A 20,180-nucleotide genomic window follows, 5' to 3' on the forward strand; every position below is an offset into this window, starting at 1 on the left:
GGAACTCAGATCAATACCAACCCAAGAAAGTTTACTCATTGTTTTTTGAACATCTTCAAGTTGCCAGGCCTCTATCAATACTCTGGAAAAGCAAATGCACAATGAAGCTTAAAGTTTTTCTTTGGCTCATGCTAATGAATCGACTCAACACAAAGGAAATGTTACATAAAAAGCAATTCAACATACAAGGTGGCACAAACTGTTTGATGTGCAACTCCATGACCACAGAAAGCATGGCACATTTGTTTTTCTCCCGTCCATTTGCTCAACAATGCTGGCAACACATTGGTATTCACTGGAATTTGGCCTTGGAATTTATGAACATGATCACTTTAGCTCAGATCTCTTTTCAGCACACTTTCTTCTTTGAAGTTTTGGTAATCAGCTGCTGGCACATCTGGTACAGAAGGAATGACCTCATTTTTAACAATGTTGCTCTCAGTTTTGATAAATGGAAGACTCATTTTCTGAGGGAGTTTAACCTGCATATGGACAGAGCAAAAGAGATGGACAAACCTAGCTGGCAATCATGGCTAGACATTTTTAATTAATTTGCCTTTTGTAAATCCTTGTAACCTATAAATATTCTATATTATATTATTTAATATGCGCAGTAGAAGCCTCCCCTGCTGTTTTATGTAAAAAAAAGGATTCCGAATGCTTATATTACAGAACAAGTTTCTCCGAACCCAGAGTAGAGTGTACCGACAGATCTGGTACTCCTCTAGAATTCCTCCTAGAAAACTACACTCATCGAGGTAGAAGTCGGATAGAGGCCAACCTTCTGGGCACTACTCCACAGTTTCCCCTCACTCTCTACTTATTTTCTAATGTACAAAAGATACAATAGAGCCTCTTGTAATTCAGCTCAAAGTTGTGTGTGTTGAAGTGTGGATGGAGACCTCCTTTTAGGCTCCATATGATGGTTATGGCTATGGGAAATGTCCAAACTGCCCTCCAACCATCATTGAGAAGTCATCAAGAACGCACACGTGGAAGGCCAAGATCAGAGGCGCCGGTGGTGGTTCGGATGAACCCTGGGCCCCACCTCCTGCCCTCTCCTTTGGCCAGGAGGCTGACCGGTGGGCCCTGATGGCGATTATGACCCATTCCATGGCGGTGTCACCTGACTTGTGGGCCCTTCAATCCGTGTACTTGCGCCTGATTGGCCGAAAGTGTGTTTCCTCGCATGACGGGTGTATTTTATCCTTAAAATACCTGCATACACATATTTCACCAACACTAGTGGAAATGATTAGTAATAATCCCTACCACTAAGTTAGATACCATATTTTATTTCATTATATGCAAGCATTAACGGTCAGATATTTATGATGTAAGGACCGTCAACACGGAGCTCAACGGCGCGCGCGGGGAAGATGGCTACAGCAGGTTCCGGCCTTCGGGAAGGGGTGGACAAGGCAACCCTCAACCTCGCGAGGCCAACGGCGGTGACGGTGCGACGCAGCAGTGGCACTAGTGGTGGCCGGAGGCGGCGGTAGGGGAGAGCGGTGCGGTGGCGGTAGGGAGAGTGGGAGAGGACGGCGAAAGAAGGAAAAAGGTGGAGGAGAATGCGGGGTAGATTTATAGGGGCTCGGGAGGGGCGGACATGGCCGGGAGGTGGCCGGATTTCTCTCCGACATGGGAGAGGAGAGAGAGACAGGGGGACTGGGATTCGAAAACCGAATCCCGCGCTCTCCACGAGTGTGGCGCGGGCGGAGATGTGGTGTGGGGCGTGGAGCGCTCAACCATCCAACTTTTGTCTTGGTTCTGAGAAGCTGTTGTTGTAGAATCCACAAAATAATGAATGAGAAGCCAAAAGCTGGTTTGTCGGCTTCTCTAGATTACTTCTTCTCATAATCTAAAGCTCGCCAAAACAAACTCTAAGAATACGTACGGGTGAGAATCTAAACTATTTAGAATAGCTATAGAGATTCTAGAGTAGCCATAAGTTGTAGCTGTCAAAAGTTCTACAAACAAGACTAGAAGCTAGTTAAACTACAATAAATACAGCTCTTTTATAATATTGCTCTTAAAAAGAAATTCAATCTGGAATGGCTTAGATGAATTAAGATAATTTTGTTTCAATCTAGATAGCATAAGACAATATTAATGCTTTCTATAGCTCTCTCTAATTAAATAGTTAAATGATGTAATCCAACTTATTACTAGCATCTACATGAACCAACAAAACTGCAAATCTGTTTCTCAAGAAAAAAAAAGAACTATGTAAAGCATCTTGAGGTATTATTCTATCCGAAGGTTTAACTTTACCAGTAGACAGGCAGGTGTGTATGTGTGTGTGTATAATATACATGGAAGTTAGGGCATAAAACTAACAAATAAATTCACGCATTATTAATTAATGTTTTGTTGAAACATTTTGTTTGCCCCGAAGCACTAAAAAATTATCAACTGCATGACAATATATATAGTGAGTCACAGACAATTATTTTGGAGTTGTGAAAATGATGAATAAATATAACTAAATATTTTTATGGGGGCAACGTAGAATGATGTTTTGGAAGGGAATACTATATATAAATAAAAAATAATGGATCATTAAATAAAATTGTGTATGTTTTCAAAAACATCCATAGATTTAATAATATCAACATATTTTGTAGAACTACAACAAATATAGACCACTTGCCTATGCAGGTGCATGGGTCAATAACTAGATAGCGCGTGGGCATGATCAAAAGCAATGTACACATGTAAACTAGGAAATTGAATAAGATCTCCAGCCAACCCAGTGGAAATGCATATGGTCATATTTTCCGTATGTGAGAGTCTTCTATTTTGGATCAATGCGTGCAGAACTGCGAACGAATATATTCCGGACGAAACATGTTGCGCCGATGAAATGCCAAAAACCAGGGCACTACCTGTGCATCCATACAGCAGCAGCCAAAAACAAATTTCGATCGCAAACAAACTTTGAACAAAACAATACCACTGCCTCTGCCTCTGCATGCATGGAGCAGACATCCGCAAAGCAAACTTTGAACAATTTCTTCTCCTAAATTACTTATTTGATCTACGATTCGATGAAACCACTATATTCATGAAGATTGAATCTTTAAATAAAAAATTACATGATTATATTTATAATAAAAATATAAATAATTATACCTAAAATTGAAATATTTTTATATCCTATCATAAATGCATGTGAAAACAAAAAAGATAGCATGTCCAACATTAATAAGAAACTAATGAAGCATTCGAAAAACACCCAAATAATACCGTTTGTAACATTATAAGAAAAAAATCATTTGCAAAAAGAAAAAAACTTAGAATATGCAATATAGTCGAATATTAGTTAGAATCCCTAGAGATCTTTTAAAAGCTTAATTACAATGAATACAATGATACAACCTGCTTAATTATATATCAGATAAATCATTTAGACCGAAAAAATCATTTAAAGTGTGTTAAGATCGAGAAGCTTCTCTTAGCTAGCTTACACTCCTATACTACCATGAAGAGAGAAGAGAGGGAGAGATCGAACGGAGAGAGAGGGGAGATGAGTACAAATTAGTGGGTGTGTTAGTTAGCTGAGGCCGGCCGGTATGTCTGATTTTTCCATTTTGACAAGATTGGGCGAATGGCATGCAGTGAGCATTTTCCATCATATATTCCCCACAGAATAGACACCCAGTCACAGCTCATAGCATATGCATCCCCACAGGTCACGGTATTATCAATTAGAAAATGGCAAGTGCCACATTGGCCTTCCTCTCTGCCTGCTATAAAATGGTGCCATCGGGAGCATGCAATAACCACAGCAAATCACTCCACTCCTCCACTCATACACCACCACACTGCACACATCCAACAAGATGAAGCTTACTATGAAGCTTTCCGTTGCCTTTGCCTTCTTCTTCTTCCTCGCGGCGACTACCACCGCCTTCGCGCAGTGCACGTTCGAGATCCTTGTCAAGACCGACGGCCGGTGGTACGCCGGCACCAACGCCCGCGTCTCACTGCAGGTACGCGCTGCCAGCGGGCCGACGCTGACGATCACCAACTTGGAGTCCTGGGGCCAGATGGCTGCCAGCCACGACTACTTCGAAAAGGGGAACCTCGACCGGTTCAGGGGCACCGGCGACTGCATGCCGTCGGAGCCCTGCAACATGGTGCTCACCTCCGACGGGTCCGGGAACATGCCCGGCTGGTACGTGAGCTACGTAATGGTGACGCAGCTCGGGCAGGGGAGCCTCCCGTCGATGACGCACCGGTGGGCGGTGGATCAGTGGTTGGCCATCGACGAGCCACCGCACATGCTCACTGCCGAGCGGAAGGGCTGCGGCATTGGCGCGGTGGTGCCATGATCATCGAGGTAGCTGCCTAGCTAGTTCCATCTATCAGTGTTGTCTCTGCGTGCATCAGCATGCTATATAGTAACTTAAAATAAATAAGTTCCTGGTCTAATCCCTGTACTATGTGGGGCACAGTGTTTGCTTTGCCAATGTAACGTGATCGTGAATTGCAGTTTGTGCCATCTTTCATTAACAAAGGTCAGATTCTTATATCCGCGACGGGTCATCTGTAACAGGCCATTCTGTAATCAAAGATCTTTAATGCCGTTCCATTAATGGAAAGGAGGGCTTCCAGGCCCTAGTTCAAAAAAAAAAATCTGTAACAGGCCATGGAGAACCGTTACAAACTTAATCATCTATAACGGGCCGCATAGGCGACCGTTACAGATAGGCATCCCAATCTTTAGCCTTTACATATGACCCCTCATCTGTAATGATTCTTAATCTATAGCCGTTACAGATGAGATCCCTAACATCTATAATGGTTGTAGATTAAGAACTGTTACAGATGAGGGGTCATCTATAACGGCTCGTCATAGAGAGCCGCTACAGATGTGTACCCTTATCTCTAACGGCTCACTTTGAGCCATTATAGATAGCTTCCACTTGTGAATATAAAAGGCCAACTTGTCCGGATGAACACTAACTCCGATCCTACCCATTTTTGTTGCTAGGAGAGTAGGAGGGGAGGCAAATTTTGCTCTAATTTATGGTGATTTTTTTTCATTTTCATCATAAAATAAATCACAGTGCCCCAATTCTTGTACATATTTCTAATATACAGTTGTTTTTTTAAAAGAAAATTTGACAGATGGACCGTAATTGGATGTATGGGAGTCACGCAAATGAAGATTATATGATGTGTATCTGAATTTTTTCATGTCGGAGAGATGGAAAGAGCGATTAGCGGAAACGAGTATATATAGGCCTTATCCATGTGTTAACTGTAGGAATGAGAGATTTGTTTGAAGATAAAAAGGAAGTACATGCCCATTTGATAAGAAGAGGTTTTATGAAGAAGTATTCATGTTGGACAAAGCACGGTTAGAAAGCAATTGTTGATGGTGATAGAGGTGAAGCTAGCAATGCATCTGATGAGGAGGATGTTCACCAAAATCATGATCATGGCAACATATTTATTTCCTCTTCTCCTACAGGAGTTGAAAGTTTTGATGTTGATAATTGCCTCGAAGAAATGTTACGTGATGCAGAGGACTCTAGTTACAAAGGAAAAGATTATGAGAGATTTACCCGGTTGGTTACAGATCAGGAGACTTCTCTGTACATATTGTAAACCGAAGTACACAAGATTATCAGCTGTGCTGGAACTTATGAAGCTCAAGACAAGTAATGGATGGACAGATACAAGTTTTACTAAGCTACTTGACATGCTAAGTGACATGCTTCCAGAGGGGAACATGCTAGCAAAGTCAACTTATGAAGCAAAGAAGGTACTATGTCCACTAGGGTTGGAGGTGCAAAGAATTCACGCTTGTCCAAACGATTACATATTGTACTACAAGAAAAATGTCAATTTAGAAGCATGTCCTTCATGCAAGGCATCTCGATACAAGAGAGAAAATAGTAGCACAAAAGACTAGAAGTCAAAGAAAGGTGATATGGCAAAGGTTGTATACTATTTGCCTATAAAAGCTCGTTTGAAGCGGTTGTTTGCTAATCCAAGAGAGGCTAAGCTTTTTAGGCGGCACAAAGAGGACCGCACTAATGATGGTATGCTAAGACATCCTGCAGATGTTGTACAATAGAGAAATATCGATCGGATATTTTCTGAATTTACAAAGGATCCAAGAAGCATTAGATTTGGGCTGAGCACGTATGGCATCAACCCGTTTAGTGACATGAGCAGTAAGCATAGCACTTGGCTAGTAATTCTCTGTAACTTTAATTTTCCCCTGGTTATGTATGAAGAAAAAAATACATCATGCTAGTAATGTTGATATCTGGTCCTAAACAACCTGGGAATGATATTGATGTGTACCTACGGCTTCTAATGGATGATTTTTTTCATTGTGGAATGAGGGGATGAATACCTCGGATGCTTACAAGCGGGAGAACTTTAAACTATATGTTCTACGTTTTTGCACTATGAATGACCAGCCAACACTTGGTAACCTTTCAGGTCAAAGTAACAGAGGAGCAGATGCATGCTCGGAGTGCTTGGAAGACACTCACAGTTTATGGTTGAAAAGTTCACGCAAGACGGTATATATGGGCCACTGTCGTTTTCTTCCTCAGTACCATCCTTATAGGAATATGATGGAGGCATTTAACGGTCAAAGAGAAATAGGCGTCAAACCTAGACATTTCACTGGAAGGCAGGTACATGACATGGTAAAGGACATCAGTAATGTATTTGGTAAGAAAAATTTTAGAGTTGGTAAGAAAACTAAGTGCATGTGGGAGTTACCATAATGGGAACATCTTGATGTTCGACATTATATTGATGTCATGCATGTTGAGAAAAATGTGTGCGACAATATTATGGGAATGTTACTGAATATTCTGGGGAAAACAAACGATGGGTTAAATTGTAGGCAAGATCTCAAGGACATGCGAATTCGGACTGAACTTTGCCCAACTAAGACAGATACTGGAAGAATTTTCCTTCCTCTAGCAGCCTACACATTGTCAAAACAGTAGAAAACTGAATTGTGCCAAATTTTACATGGAGTTAATTAAAACCCCTTCTGATTACTCATCGTGTGGCCATAATTGGGTGTTGATGGATGATTTGAAATTGAAAGGTATGAAATCACACGATTGCCACATTCTTATGACACAACTTCTACCAGATTCCATCAGGAATATCTTGCCCAAAGATGTCCGTGAGACCATAATGCCTTTGTGTTTTTTCTTCAATGCCATCCCTCAGAAGGTAATTGATCCGGCATCACTTGATTCCCTTCAAGCTGGCGTGATTAAGACATTATGTCACCTAGAGATGTATTTCCCCCCTTCGTTTTTTGACATGGTGACCAATCTAGTTGCACATCTCGTGAAGCGGACGAAAGAATTTGGTCCTGCATTTCTATGAAATATGTACCCATTCGAGAGATACATAGGAATTCTCAAGTCATATGTTAGAAACAGAGCTCTTTCAGAGGGCAGCATCATCGAAGGATACACAACTTAAGAGGTTATAGAGTTCTATGTTGACTACATGTCTGATTCTCAACCAATAGGCTAGGAGTACCTAGGTCTCGTCACGAGGGAAGACTCGCAGGTGTCGGCACTGTTGGAAAGAAACGAATCAAATCAGACCATAAGTACTCCTACGCACAGGCCCATTTCATAATACTACAACACATGAAAGATGGCCCATATGCGACTGTAGGATTGGAGCCCGTGGTAAAAGATGGCCCATATGCAGTCGACATGCTCGAGCAGGCAACACCATGCATTCTTAAAGTTGAAGTGATTCCATCATTTGCTGTGGAGGCAGCCAAGTGGAAGGCATACCCTCCGCTGAATACAGAAACAATTCACCATGCTCAAGTACGTGATGGGTATGCGAGAGTGTCGGTGGACCGTGTGTTAGATCATTGGGCCGACTACTCTTTAGATCCACAACTAAATATTTAACAACTTTAGGGGAAGCAAGAGGATCCTTTGTCCAGTGGCCCAAAAAGCATATCATCATTGAGATAGTTCCTCATCCATCAGATAAGGCACCTAAAGTACCTGCTCTACCAAGTTGTCCTCCAATTGCCGCTCGGGATGACCTGTCATGGGATTTGGGCATTGACTTGGACAAATAAGTTCCAATCCCACCATGACATCCTTCAAAGATTGCAAAGGCTATAATAGCTCTGCCGCAAAAGGTTTCAAAGTGAGCTTCAAAAGGAAAGGCTAAAGTCACAAACTTGGTAAAGCAAACGGATCAACAGTTATCGATGAACTTTGTGAATGGTTCTCCGTTAGTCACCAATCATGTATTGAAGATGATGGGGCATGCTTGCCAGAAGCTCCATGAGCATTACATTGATGTCTCGAACCGTGACCAAGCTCACTACTAGAATTCACCAAGGTCCCTAGAGCCAAAAACCCTAGGGAGCATCCAAAATACTCTAGGGAAAATGCTTCCCTAGGGTAAACCATAGGGAACCTGCTCTAGGGATCACTTCTACGGGAAAGCCTCGGTTCCCTAGAGTTTTTCTGTGAAAACCTAGTGAAAATTTTGGTTCCCTATAGTTTCAAACCACAGGGACAAATGTATAGGTGGCAACTTCATCTGACGTGGAAAGTAGCTTTTCTTTTGTTCTCATCCATATTTGGGGAAAATACTGGCATTTATCGAAATTTACCTTTTTTTTAATTTTTAATTTTTTGCTTTTTCACTGCCTGCTTTTGCCTCAATTTGAAAGAAAAAAACAATCAATTGCAGAAAATAATACCATTCTATTATTAACAGGAAACACTCAATTCATACAAACTGATTCTCCATTTTACATAGTACTTTTTTGTAGTACAACAATAGATCTGAAAATTTGGATAACTATTCCTCTTATAAACACATGACAAACTTCAGGATGTGCTGATGTATCGTCGACAACATCGCAGAACCAAATAATGATAAAAAAAAAGAATACAAGTTCTTGGGGATGAATGTAACCACTGCACTCTAGCTTGCTGCTGCAGCTAGTATAGTAGAAGCTTGAGAACGGCTAGATCTGAGCTGAATTAATCTTGTTGTTCTCCAACGTTTCCAATCCATGCCTCTTCCAAACTAGTCCCAAATATCATCCTCAATAGCTCAAAATCTAGATAATCTGCAAAGGGACACATATGAAAAGTATAAGCTAAATTTTAACAGCACTCACTTGGATCTGTACTTCCATGCGTTGGCCTGCATCACGGTGGAGGTGGAGGAGCAGCAACCGTGTGGTGCCCGCCGGTTGCCGGAGCTCGCTCTTTGGCTGCAGGCTACCAAGAAAAGACAGTAGAAGAAATCAGGACACAAGAAACTTGGATCTGAACAGTGCATGAATGGAGAAGATGGAAGTATGGTGGGAGCAACGACTCCGAACTGCCGCGTCAGGAGCAGCAGCTGTCAGGTGCTTGCTTGCTGCAGCCAGTCGCTGGAGCTCGAGCTTGGACTGCCGGCGAAGAAATGGCAGCCGCTGGACGCCGGTGCCGACCGGCTAACTCCTTGGATGAAGAAGATAGAACAAGATGTGGTCTGCCTTGAGTCACAGGAGTAGATAAGGTGGGAAGGAAAATAATAAATTGGCAGAAAATTTGTATTGTCAGGGCGCGCTTTGCTTGGCGCGAGTAAAAAAAATCTCTGAAAAAACTTTGGGAATAATCTATTCCCTTTTGTGCTGACATGGCACAGCTGTGTGTCCTTTTGCACGAGAGGTTCCCTAGGAGTGCAGTCAAACTCTAGGGATTCAGTTCGTTCCCTTGGGTTTGCAAAATTCACTCTAGGGATATTTTGCTCCCTAGGATTGTTTCAAAAGCTCTAGGGAAGATTTTAAAACTCTAGGGAACCCATTGAATTCTAGTAGTTAAGTCAAAAGGGAAATATCGATCATCGGTCAACATGGGATTGAACCATTCCAATCATATCCCCGCCCTTTGATTGTGGGGTTCAATGACTTGTATGACTTGTACCATCTTGGCGCGCTTGACATAGGCCTTGTTAAAGTGTTCGAATTGTAAGTATGTATTCCTTTCAAACCTATTAATTAAACTTGCAAATATCATTTCTTGTTAACAAATTTGACATTTTCAGGGGTATATGGCTACGAGCAAGGAAGAGCAACCATCCGGTTGGTTTTCTCGACCTATAAATGGTTTGCCTAAATAATATTGAGGCCAAGTTTAGTGAAATCCATGACTATGTATTAAGGTGCATGCTCTTTCACCAACACAAGGAGTATATCATGTTTCCATACAACCTGTTGAGATTATGGGCATATAATGATTTAATTTATTCCATAAATAAGTCATGACATTACAGATGAAAACTAGCATGAACGCATCATTAGATCTACACATGTAAACTACGCAGAATAACATGAACAGATCAAATATGCGCAACATATTGAACACGTACCGAGGTGACGAAAAGACCGGCTGCTTGGTCGAAACTTTTCGCAGGTGTCTACGAAGGCACGAAACACGCGAGCGAAGAGGAAGGCGAGCCGTCGCGAACGAACAGGGAGCAGTCGCGCGAAGCGCTTCCCAAAAACCTTATTGCCGCCTTCTCCCGGTGCAGGACGTCAAAGGCAGAGGTTCCGGAGACCTGCTCTCCCGATCGCTGGTGCACGCCGGCGAGCGGGATGGAGTAGTCTACGAGCGACGGCGCAGTACAGAGTAGGAGGCAAACCCTAGATTGATTTTCGCATATATTGCGTGAAGACGGCGGGTCGGTTTATATAGAGAAAGGTCGCTTGATCAGGGCGCCCGCACGATCTCTACTGCGCGTAACCGAACCGGATAAGTCGCGCGTAACTTATCCGGACTCCACGCCGTTTGCACGCATCGGATTTTTCGGAACGTTTCCAAAACAAAAACGAATCCGAATTTGCAGCAAGACAAAACTGCAAAAAGAGGCTGCATCTGCGCAAGGGTGAGGAGCCAATTTTTCGGACCATTCGACGCGTACGTCGTGCACGCGCGCCGCCTGCCCTGCCCTGCCCAGGCCAGGCCAGGCCAGGCCAGGCGAGGCGAGGCGAGCGAGCGCGCGCGTGTGTTTCCCCTCTTCTCTCCACCACACATGCTTCAAGTGGCTAGGAGGGCATCCTCCCTTTTAAGGAGGTCCCCCTCTCCTAGAATAAGCAAGGTGGTACTAAACTCCACATGCATGCCATCCCATGAGGTGGGCTTTTGTGATTTTCCAAAGAATTAATCTTCGAGTGGGCTAAGACCCATTCATTAATTCCAACAATCCCCCACCAAATCTCAAAATCCCACTGAGATTTGCCTTTTCCAATGTACTGTTTATATACCAGCGGTTCGATGGAGACCAATTAAGGTTGAACATCCACCTAGAACTCCAAGCTACACTTACTCACAACTTGAACAATGGACTACGCCTTGAATTGCAAGTCTTGTGCAAGCAAGTTTCACTCAAAGTCTTATCTGGTACTAGACCGTCTGTAGACTACCCCTCGGGTGGAGCGTATAAGTCATACTCCTAGGTCTTTAGTAAGCTTCCTAGAAGATTCACCCAAAATCTTCATGGACTGCGACCAACAGTCAAGCTCACAAAGGTGAGTTCCTTCAAGAATGCTCTGCAGGACAACATCTTTGCTAATTAAAGCCAACAGAACTCATTAAGGCATAGCCAACCTGCCTTGCAGCTCACGAGAGTATATGCATCTTCACTTAGAGAGGGTATATATATTGGTACTCTCCTCTAGTTTATTAATGGTTTGTTCTTCCCAGGATCTAATTCACGGGATCTCCGATCACATAGACTGGGTTACCACCATAGTATAACTCACATGGGTCTCAAACCCATCTCCTTCGATGCATTGTCTATCACATTTCGTGATAGTCCCTTCGTGAAGGGATCTGCCAGGTTTCTCGCTGTTTGGATGTAATCCAACGTTATAACTCCGGAGTTTCTTAATTTCCTGACAGACTTCAATCGTCTTTTCACATGTCTAGACGATTTCATATTATCCTTAGAATTATTCACTTTGACAATTACCGTTTGATTGTCACAGTTCATAAGGATAGCCGGCACCGGTTTTTCAACAACAGGCAGATCCATTAATAGATCACGCAACCATTCTGCCTCAACAGTAGCAGTATCCAGTGCCGTTAGCTCTGCTTCCATGGTTGACCTCGTCAAAATTGTCTGTTTGCAAGACCTCCATGAAACAGCACCACCACCCAGTGTGAAAACATATCCACTAGTGGCTTTGATCTCATCCACATCAGAGATCCAGTTAGAATCACTATAACCCTCCAGTACCGCAGGATACCCAGTATAGTGAAGCCCCAATTCCACAGTACCTTTCAGATAGCGCATTACTCGCTCAAGCGCACGCCAGTGATCATCTCCCGGATTAGAGGTAAATCGGCTCAACTTGCTCACAGCAAAGGAGATATCAGGCCTAGTTGCACTAGCCAGGTACATCAACGAGCCAATGATTTGGGAGTATTCCAGTTGATTCCTAGCAATTCTCTTGTTCTTGCGAAGCGACAAGCTAGGATCATAAGGTGTTGGAGAAGGCTTACTATCAATGTAGCCAAAGCGATTCAAGATCTTCTCCACATAATGAGACTGCAAGAGTGTAATCCCATTCTCACCTCTAATTAGCTTAATGTTTAAAATAACATCAGCTACTCCCAAATCTTTCATATCAAAATTTTGAGACAAGAATGATTTAACCTCATTTATCACCTCAATGTTTGTCCCAAATATCAGTATGTCGTCAACATACAAGCACAAAATAACTCCCTCACCCCCACCATGGCGATAGTACACACATTTATCTGCCTCATTGACTGCAAAGCCTGCAGATGTCAATGTTTTGTCAAATTTCTCATGCCATTGCTTAGGAGCTTGTTTCAGACCATACAAAGACTTCAACAATTTGCACACTTTGCCTTCTTGACCTTCAAGTACAAACCCATCAGGTTGATCCATATAGATCTCCTCATCCAGCTCTCCATTAAGAAAAGCTGTCTTAACGTCCATTTGATGAACGAGAAGACCATGTGAGGCTGCTAGGGAAAGTAGCACACGAATTGTGGTCAATCTAGCAACAGGTGAGTAAGTGTCAAAGAAATCTTCGCCTTCTTTCTGAGTATAGCCCTTAGCAACAAGCCGAGCCTTGTACTTTTCAATAGTACCGTCAGGCCTAAGCTTCTTCTTGAACACCCACTTGCACCCCACAGGTTTACACCCATAGGGTCGCTCTGTCACCTCCCAAGTCCCGTTAGCGATAATGGAATCCATTTCACTACGGACAGCCTCCTTCCAGTAGTCTGCATCAGGAGATGCATATGCTTCTGAAATTGACTTAGGAGTGTCATCCACGAGGTACACAGTGAAATCATCACCAAAAGACTTAGCCGTCCTTTGTCTCTTACTCCTTCGAGGAGCTTCACTGACATCCTCCTCAGAGACAAGTTCATGTGTATGTTCAGTTTGTTCTGGTGGTGTGATTGAACTGGGAATTATTTCAGAGGGTTGGTTCGAACCACTATGTGTATCCTTCATTGGGAAAAAGCTCTCAAAGAAGGTAGCATCACGAGACTCCATAATTGTACCAACATGCATGTCCGGTACCTCGGATTTAACTATTAAAAATCTATAGGCAATGCTATGATGAGCATATCCCAGAAAAACACAGTCCACAGTCTTAGGTCCAAGTTTGCGCTTCTTCGTTATTGGTACATTGACTTTCGCCAAGCACCCCCATGTGCGCAAATAAGAAAGTGATGGTTTTCTACCAATCCATATCTCATATGGTGTTTTGTCCTTATTTCTGTTAGGAACTCTGTTTAACACATGATTTGAGGTCAACAATGCCTCCCCCCACCATGCCTTAGGCAGTCCCGCGGTGTCCAACATGGCATTCACCAAGTCAGTCAGTGTGCGGTTCTTCCTTTCAGCAATCCCATTAGACTCGGGAGAATAGGGAGGCGTCCTCTCATGTATGATGCCATGTTCCTCACAGAATAAGTCAAACTCGTTCGAGAAAAACTCTCCACCACGATCAGACCTAAGCCTTTTTATCTTTCTGTCAAGTTGATTTTCAACCTCTGCCTTATAAATTTTAAAATAGTCTAGAGCCTCGTCTTTCGTTTTCAACAAGTACACATAGCAAAATCTAGTAGCATCATCAATCAATGTCATGAAATATCGTTTTCCACCCTTCGTCAACACCCCATTCATTTCACAAAGATCTGAATGTAGGAGTTCTAGTGGTGCCAAGTTTCTCTCCTCGGCAGCCTTGTGAGGCTTGCGAGGTTGCTTCGATTGCACACAACTATGGCACTTAGAACCTTTGACAATGGAAAACTTAGGAATTAAACACATGCTGGAAAGCCGAGACATCAAGCCAAAATTAATATGACATAAACGTGAATGCCAAACATTAGCCTCATCATCCACACTGCCACAAATATGGTTCACAGACTTATTGCAGAAATCAGAAAGGGAAAAGCGGAACAGGCCTCCGCACTCATAACCTTTACCAATAAAATATCCATGTTTAGACACGACTACTTTATTAGACTCAAAAACCAACTTAAATCCGTCTCTAGTCAGACGGGAGCCACTAACAAGATTCCTGTCGATAGAAGGGACATGCTGCACGTTCTTCAGCTGCACGATCTTTCCCGAAGTAAACTTCAGATCTACCGTGCCAACACCATGAACAGAAGCATGTGACCCATTCCCCATTAGGACGGTGGAACCCCGTGCGACCTGATAAGAAGAAAACAATGAGATGTCAGCACAAACATGTACATTGGCCCCAGTATCAACCCACCAATTAGTAGATTGATTAACTGAAAAAACAGTAGGTAAATTACCATACCCGCTTCCATCTCCAGTGTTGCCAATGGTCACATTAGCAGACTTAGAAGTCTGCCCTGCAGGTGCCTTCATCCCCTTGCGTTGTGGACACTTCCTAGCCAGATGACCAACTTGGCCACACACAAAGCAAGTCCTCTCATCCTGATTAGGATTGTTGTTGTTCTTCTTCTGCTTCTTGAAGTTGGTGGTCTGCTGAGCTTTGTATTTCCCCTTGCTCTTGTTCTGGGCCTTGTGCACAACATTGGCACTGGACTGCCCACCATCGCCCTTAGACGCGGCATCTTTTTCCCGAGCTTTCTCCTCAACATCAAGAGACGCAATCAACCCCTCAACGGAGTATTCCTGTCTCTTGTGTTTGAGTGCAGTACCGAAACTCCTCCAAGATGGAGGTAGTTTTGCAATAATGCACCCGGCCACAAATTTGTCGGGTAAGACACACTTAAGGAGTTCGAGTTCCTTAGCCATGGTTTGTATCTCATGAGCCTGTTCGACTACAGAACGGTTGTCAGCCATTTTGTAGTCATGAAACTGCTCCATGATATACAGATCATTGCTAGCATCAGTAGCACCGAATTTAGTATTCAGTGCATCCCACAACTCCTTAGCGTCGGTCATATGCATATACACCTCGACCAGACGATCGCCAAGAACGCTAAGAATGCATCCCACAAAGAGAGTAGTGGCTTCCTCGAATTGCTTCTGCTGTTCAGCAGTAAGAACTCCTTCAGGTTTGCCAGTACTCACCCAGAAGCATTTCATAGCTGTCAGCCACAGAGTGACCCTGATCTGCCATCTCTTAAAATGCACACCGGTGAATTTATCCGGCCTCAGTGCATCGGCAAAACCAGCCATAGTAAAATCACAGTGCCTATAATAAGGTTTTTGGATTGTTGAGATTATGGGCATATAATGATTTAATTTATTCCATAAATAAGTCATGACATTACAGATGAAAACTAGCATGAACGCATCATTAGATCTACACATGTAAACTACGCAGAATAACATGAACAGATCAAATATGCGCAACATATTGAACACGTACCGAGGTGACGAAAAGACCGGCTGCTTGGTCGAAACTTTTCGCAGGTGTCTACGAAGGCACGAAACACGCGAGCGAAGAGGAAGGCGAGCCGTCGCGAACGAACAGGGAGCAGTCGCGCGAAGCGCTTCCCAAAAACCTTATTGCCGCCTTCTCCCGGTGCAGGACGTCAAAGGCAGAGGTTCCGGAGACCTGCTCTCCCGATCGCTGGTGCACGCCGGCGAGCGGGATGGAGTAGTCTACGAGCGACGGCGCAGTACAGAGTAGGAGGCAAACCCTAGATTGATTTTCGCATATATTGCGTGAAGACGGCGGGTCGGTTTATATAGAGAAAGGTCGCTTGATCAGGGCGCCCGCACGATCTCTACTGCGCGTAACCGAACCGGATAAGTCGCGCGTAACTTATCCGGACTCCACGCCGTTTGCACGCATCGGATTTTTCGGAACGTTTCCAAAACAAAAACGAATCCGAATTTGCAGCAAGACAAAACTGCAAAAAGAGGCTGCATCTGCGCAAGGGTGAGGAGCCAATTTTTCGGACCATTCGACGCGTACGTCGTGCACGCGCGCCGCCTGCCCTGCCCTGCCCAGGCCAGGCGAGGCGAGGCGAGCGAGCGCGCGCGTGTGTTTCCCCTCTTCTCTCCACCACACATGCTTCAAGTGGCTAGGAGGGCATCCTCCCTTTTAAGGAGGTCCCCCTCTCCTAGAATAAGCAAGGTGGTACTAAACTCCACATGCATGCCATCCCATGAGGTGGGCTTTTGTGATTTTCCAAAGAATTAATCTTCGAGTGGGCTAAGACCCATTCATTAATTCCAACACAACCAAGGGTAAGTGAAAGTAGAAACTATGATTCTTTGAATAATTTGGAAGCCCAAATAATTTAATCACATTAATTTGTTGTAGGTTCCATTGGATTCTTGTGCTCTTGATACCAAAATGGAATAAGCTCATTTAGCTTGATTCCTTCCATAGAGGCAATCACACTTACCATCCTCCTAGTAATTTGATGCAAGAGTCATGCAATAGCTACGTTCGTCAAGGAGGCAAGCACAAAACTGGTCGTGACTCCCTTGGGCTCATTGAGAAATTTAAATGCCCACAACAGCCCGAAACAGGGAATACTTGTGCTTTCTATGTCTTCCACCACATGAACATGTTGACATTGACATTACAGGTGGTGAATTCTGATCTTGAGGTTGGTGGGGAAAAATAATTAACGACCATAATCACTCTAAATATATGATTACTATAGACATATACTAATATGACTCAACTTTTGATTACAGGAGCGCTCATGGAATATGGAGGGTATCTAACTCGACCCCCTTAGAGAACAGTTGGCAGAGTTCATCATTTTTAACGTCATGAGTAGAAATGGAGCTTTCTCTAGCTGTGAATTGTGTGAAATGAAAATTTGATGTAATTTTGATGAAATGTGAGATATTGGGGGTAATTGGGGGTATAAATGTGGGCATATATGGGTGTTTTTTCTGTGCAGGGGTATATATTGTATGAGAAATAAACAAAATGTATTTCTGATAATTTTTGTCATCTGTAACGGCTGATGTTCTTGAGCCGTTACAAATGTGTGTCATCTGTAACGGTCGCCTAGTCGTTATAGATGATATGCCACATCTGTATCTATTGGGTTGTAACGGATACCTAAGCCATTACAGATGTGTTAATGCGAAAAACACATACTGGCCTAGAAGATCTGCTTAACTTCAGTGCAGGTCCAAAATCTTGCTTTTAGGTTCGTGAGCGTGCCAGTTGATTTGACCCTGCAATCAACAAGAAACAAAGACGAGAAAAACCTCGGTTAAATCCATAAATGATAGCCGATCGGCTAGTCGCCGATGACATATCATTTATTTTCGAGCCGATGTCATATGTGAATCGATCGGCAGTTATAAATAAGCAAGATAAGACTAAATCTACTCGATCGGCTGTAGATATTAATGCTATATAATCCTTCTGTCGATGTATATTTAGACCAAGTGATTAGGATAGATCAGTCGCCATGCCAAGACAGTATAAATCACTTAGATCAAAGTATACATTAACACAAAGGTTATAAACGCTTAGAGCATACCCGATCAGATAGATCTAGCATGTATCGGCTAGTACTCCGATTCCACTCTATATTAAGATACTAGAACAAATAGAATATATCAAACAACCTAATATACTTTATTGCAATAGGATCTTAATAAAGGGCAGATTTAGCATATCAATTAAACATATAAGATATAAAATAGCTAAATCAGGTAAGATCGGCTGAAACTCCGATACTATCTCTCTTGATAATCATAAAACAAGCCAGATATCATAATTATAGATATTACTTAATAGATCGAACCTAACCGATGCAGCATTAAACATAAAGACAAGTATGAGATCTAGGCAAGATGATGAAAACCTACAAAAGATGGTAGATACACAATATAATCTAGATTAATAGTAAAACATAACTCTATCGATTGCTTCCTAACAATAAGAACCAGCCGATGGCAAGCTATATAGATCAACTAACACAGATTGCAAAGTGTATATGATAACTTGACAGATTACATAATCAGGATTAAAGTGTCATAAAGATGGAAGCACTAATCCCGACAACGCAAGCCGCCATAAGAAGTTTTACCTCTAGTTGAATATCAAAACAATGCAGCTCAACCCAAAAGCAAGAACTCGTCGAAATAGAACAAAAGTAAAATGGGTGGCGATGCGCCGAGATTGTATTGAACTGTTGTTAATTGATTACATGGGTTCGGGTTCTAATTATACCTGAGATTACAAAATATGTCCTTGCCGGACATGACAGTTATCTCTAACAAACTCTGAGATACCATAAGTCTTTGCGTCAGAATTTTGCTCAAACATATCTCTAAGGAAATTACATGAAATATCCTAATTAATAGATACAATTGCCTATCCGAGAGCTTTATCTCCATCGCGGCAATCCCTGTGAAGCACTTTGAACGATTCTAAAAACAGCCTTGAAACCATCTTCATCGGAATCAGCTGCATCACCTCTATCGGCTGCATCGGCTGTCCTCTATCTGATCCATCTCAGCCGATGTACACTCTAGCCGATGCCTTTGCAGCCGATGCATACTCTGTTCTTCGAATCCATCTGTTTGTCAAATCCGCCTCGATTCCAATGTCGATCCTGATTCATATCTTACCAAATTTGGTCGTCAACAAGATGACATTCTTTAGCCATTATAGATAACTAGATCTGTACTATGTGAATGGCTCCCAGCAAGCTGTCGTATTTTCGGCCCTTAGATTTGCCTCAAGATTCATGCTAGCGTGTGGAGGGAAATCATTTGCGTGAGAAATTGCTTGTGTGCTTGCACGGGATCAATATTTTCTGTTGGCCAAACAAATCCGCTCATTGTTCAGGCTCATATACGTAGTTTTGCTTGATTAGATTATAGAACAAGTCTTGTCGTTTTTATTTTTCGGCCCTTGGATTTACCTCAAGATTCATGCTAGCGTGTGGAGGGAAATCATTTGCGTGAGAAACTTCTTGTGTGCTTGCATCGGATCAAACTTAGGACCTCGTTTTCGCAAGCCATGCATATTAGTTACAAATTAGTTACATTTCAGTTATACTCTAGTTATAATCCAACTACAATGTAGTTATACTGTAGTTACATCCGAAAGATTTTAGAGAATTTTCCATGCGAAAGTTTTATAGCTAGCACATTTAAATAATTGATACCATATCCCGATACCCACATATATAGATGGCCAAATGGACCTCCCGGCCCGGGCATGGCCTGACATCAATCGGCCTGGCACAGCCCGCCAAATGGCTGGGCGGGCTGTGCCCACCCATGAGCTTCACCTACAGCCCAGGCACGGCCCAACACTACAAGAATCTATTTAATCCATGACGAAAAAAATTCGTTATGGATCACTGAAAATTTGTCACAGGACTTTGTCTGTGACGATTATACTTATCGTCATCTATTGAGCGTCACAGATTAAATCTGCCGACGATTTCTCCGAAATCGTCACGGATCAGCATAATCTATGACGTTTTTTAACCGTCATAAAACGCTTATGGGCTCGTGTAGTCCATCCCAGGCCCAACCTTTATAACGAAATTAAATGTCACAGATAGTTGCCACGTGGCGGCCAACATGGCAGGTGACGTGGTCGTTTTAACACATGTGCGATGACGTGTCACTGATGACGTGGCAGATGACATCAGCAATTTTTTCATATGGCCCATTATTTTTCTGACGACCCATTAATTTTTAAACAGCCCATT

The 20,180-nt window shown here is 42.8% G+C and overlaps 1 protein-coding gene across 1 annotated transcript; it reads left to right on the forward strand.

The window, feature by feature from the left end:
- The first annotated feature begins 3,830 nt into the window (after positions 1 to 3,830).
- Positions 3,831 to 4,507, forward strand: LOC9270279 (PLAT domain-containing protein 3). The gene has a single exon (XM_015758136.3). It carries the CDS (start codon positions 3,846 to 3,848, stop codon positions 4,335 to 4,337), a length of 492 nt encoding a protein of 163 aa, XP_015613622.1. The 5' UTR covers positions 3,831 to 3,845; the 3' UTR covers positions 4,338 to 4,507.
- Positions 4,508 to 20,180: the final 15,673 nt, after the last annotated feature.

The sequence above is a fragment of the Oryza sativa genome, chromosome 10 (genome assembly GCF_034140825.1).
Source record: "Oryza sativa Japonica Group chromosome 10, ASM3414082v1".
NCBI lineage: Eukaryota > Viridiplantae > Streptophyta > Magnoliopsida > Poales > Poaceae > Oryza > Oryza sativa.

Coding starts and splice junctions, on each gene's coding strand:
- LOC9270279 (XM_015758136.3), top strand. CDS start 3,846: ATGAAGCTTACTATGAAGCTTTCCGTTGCCTTTGCCTTCTTCTTCTTC.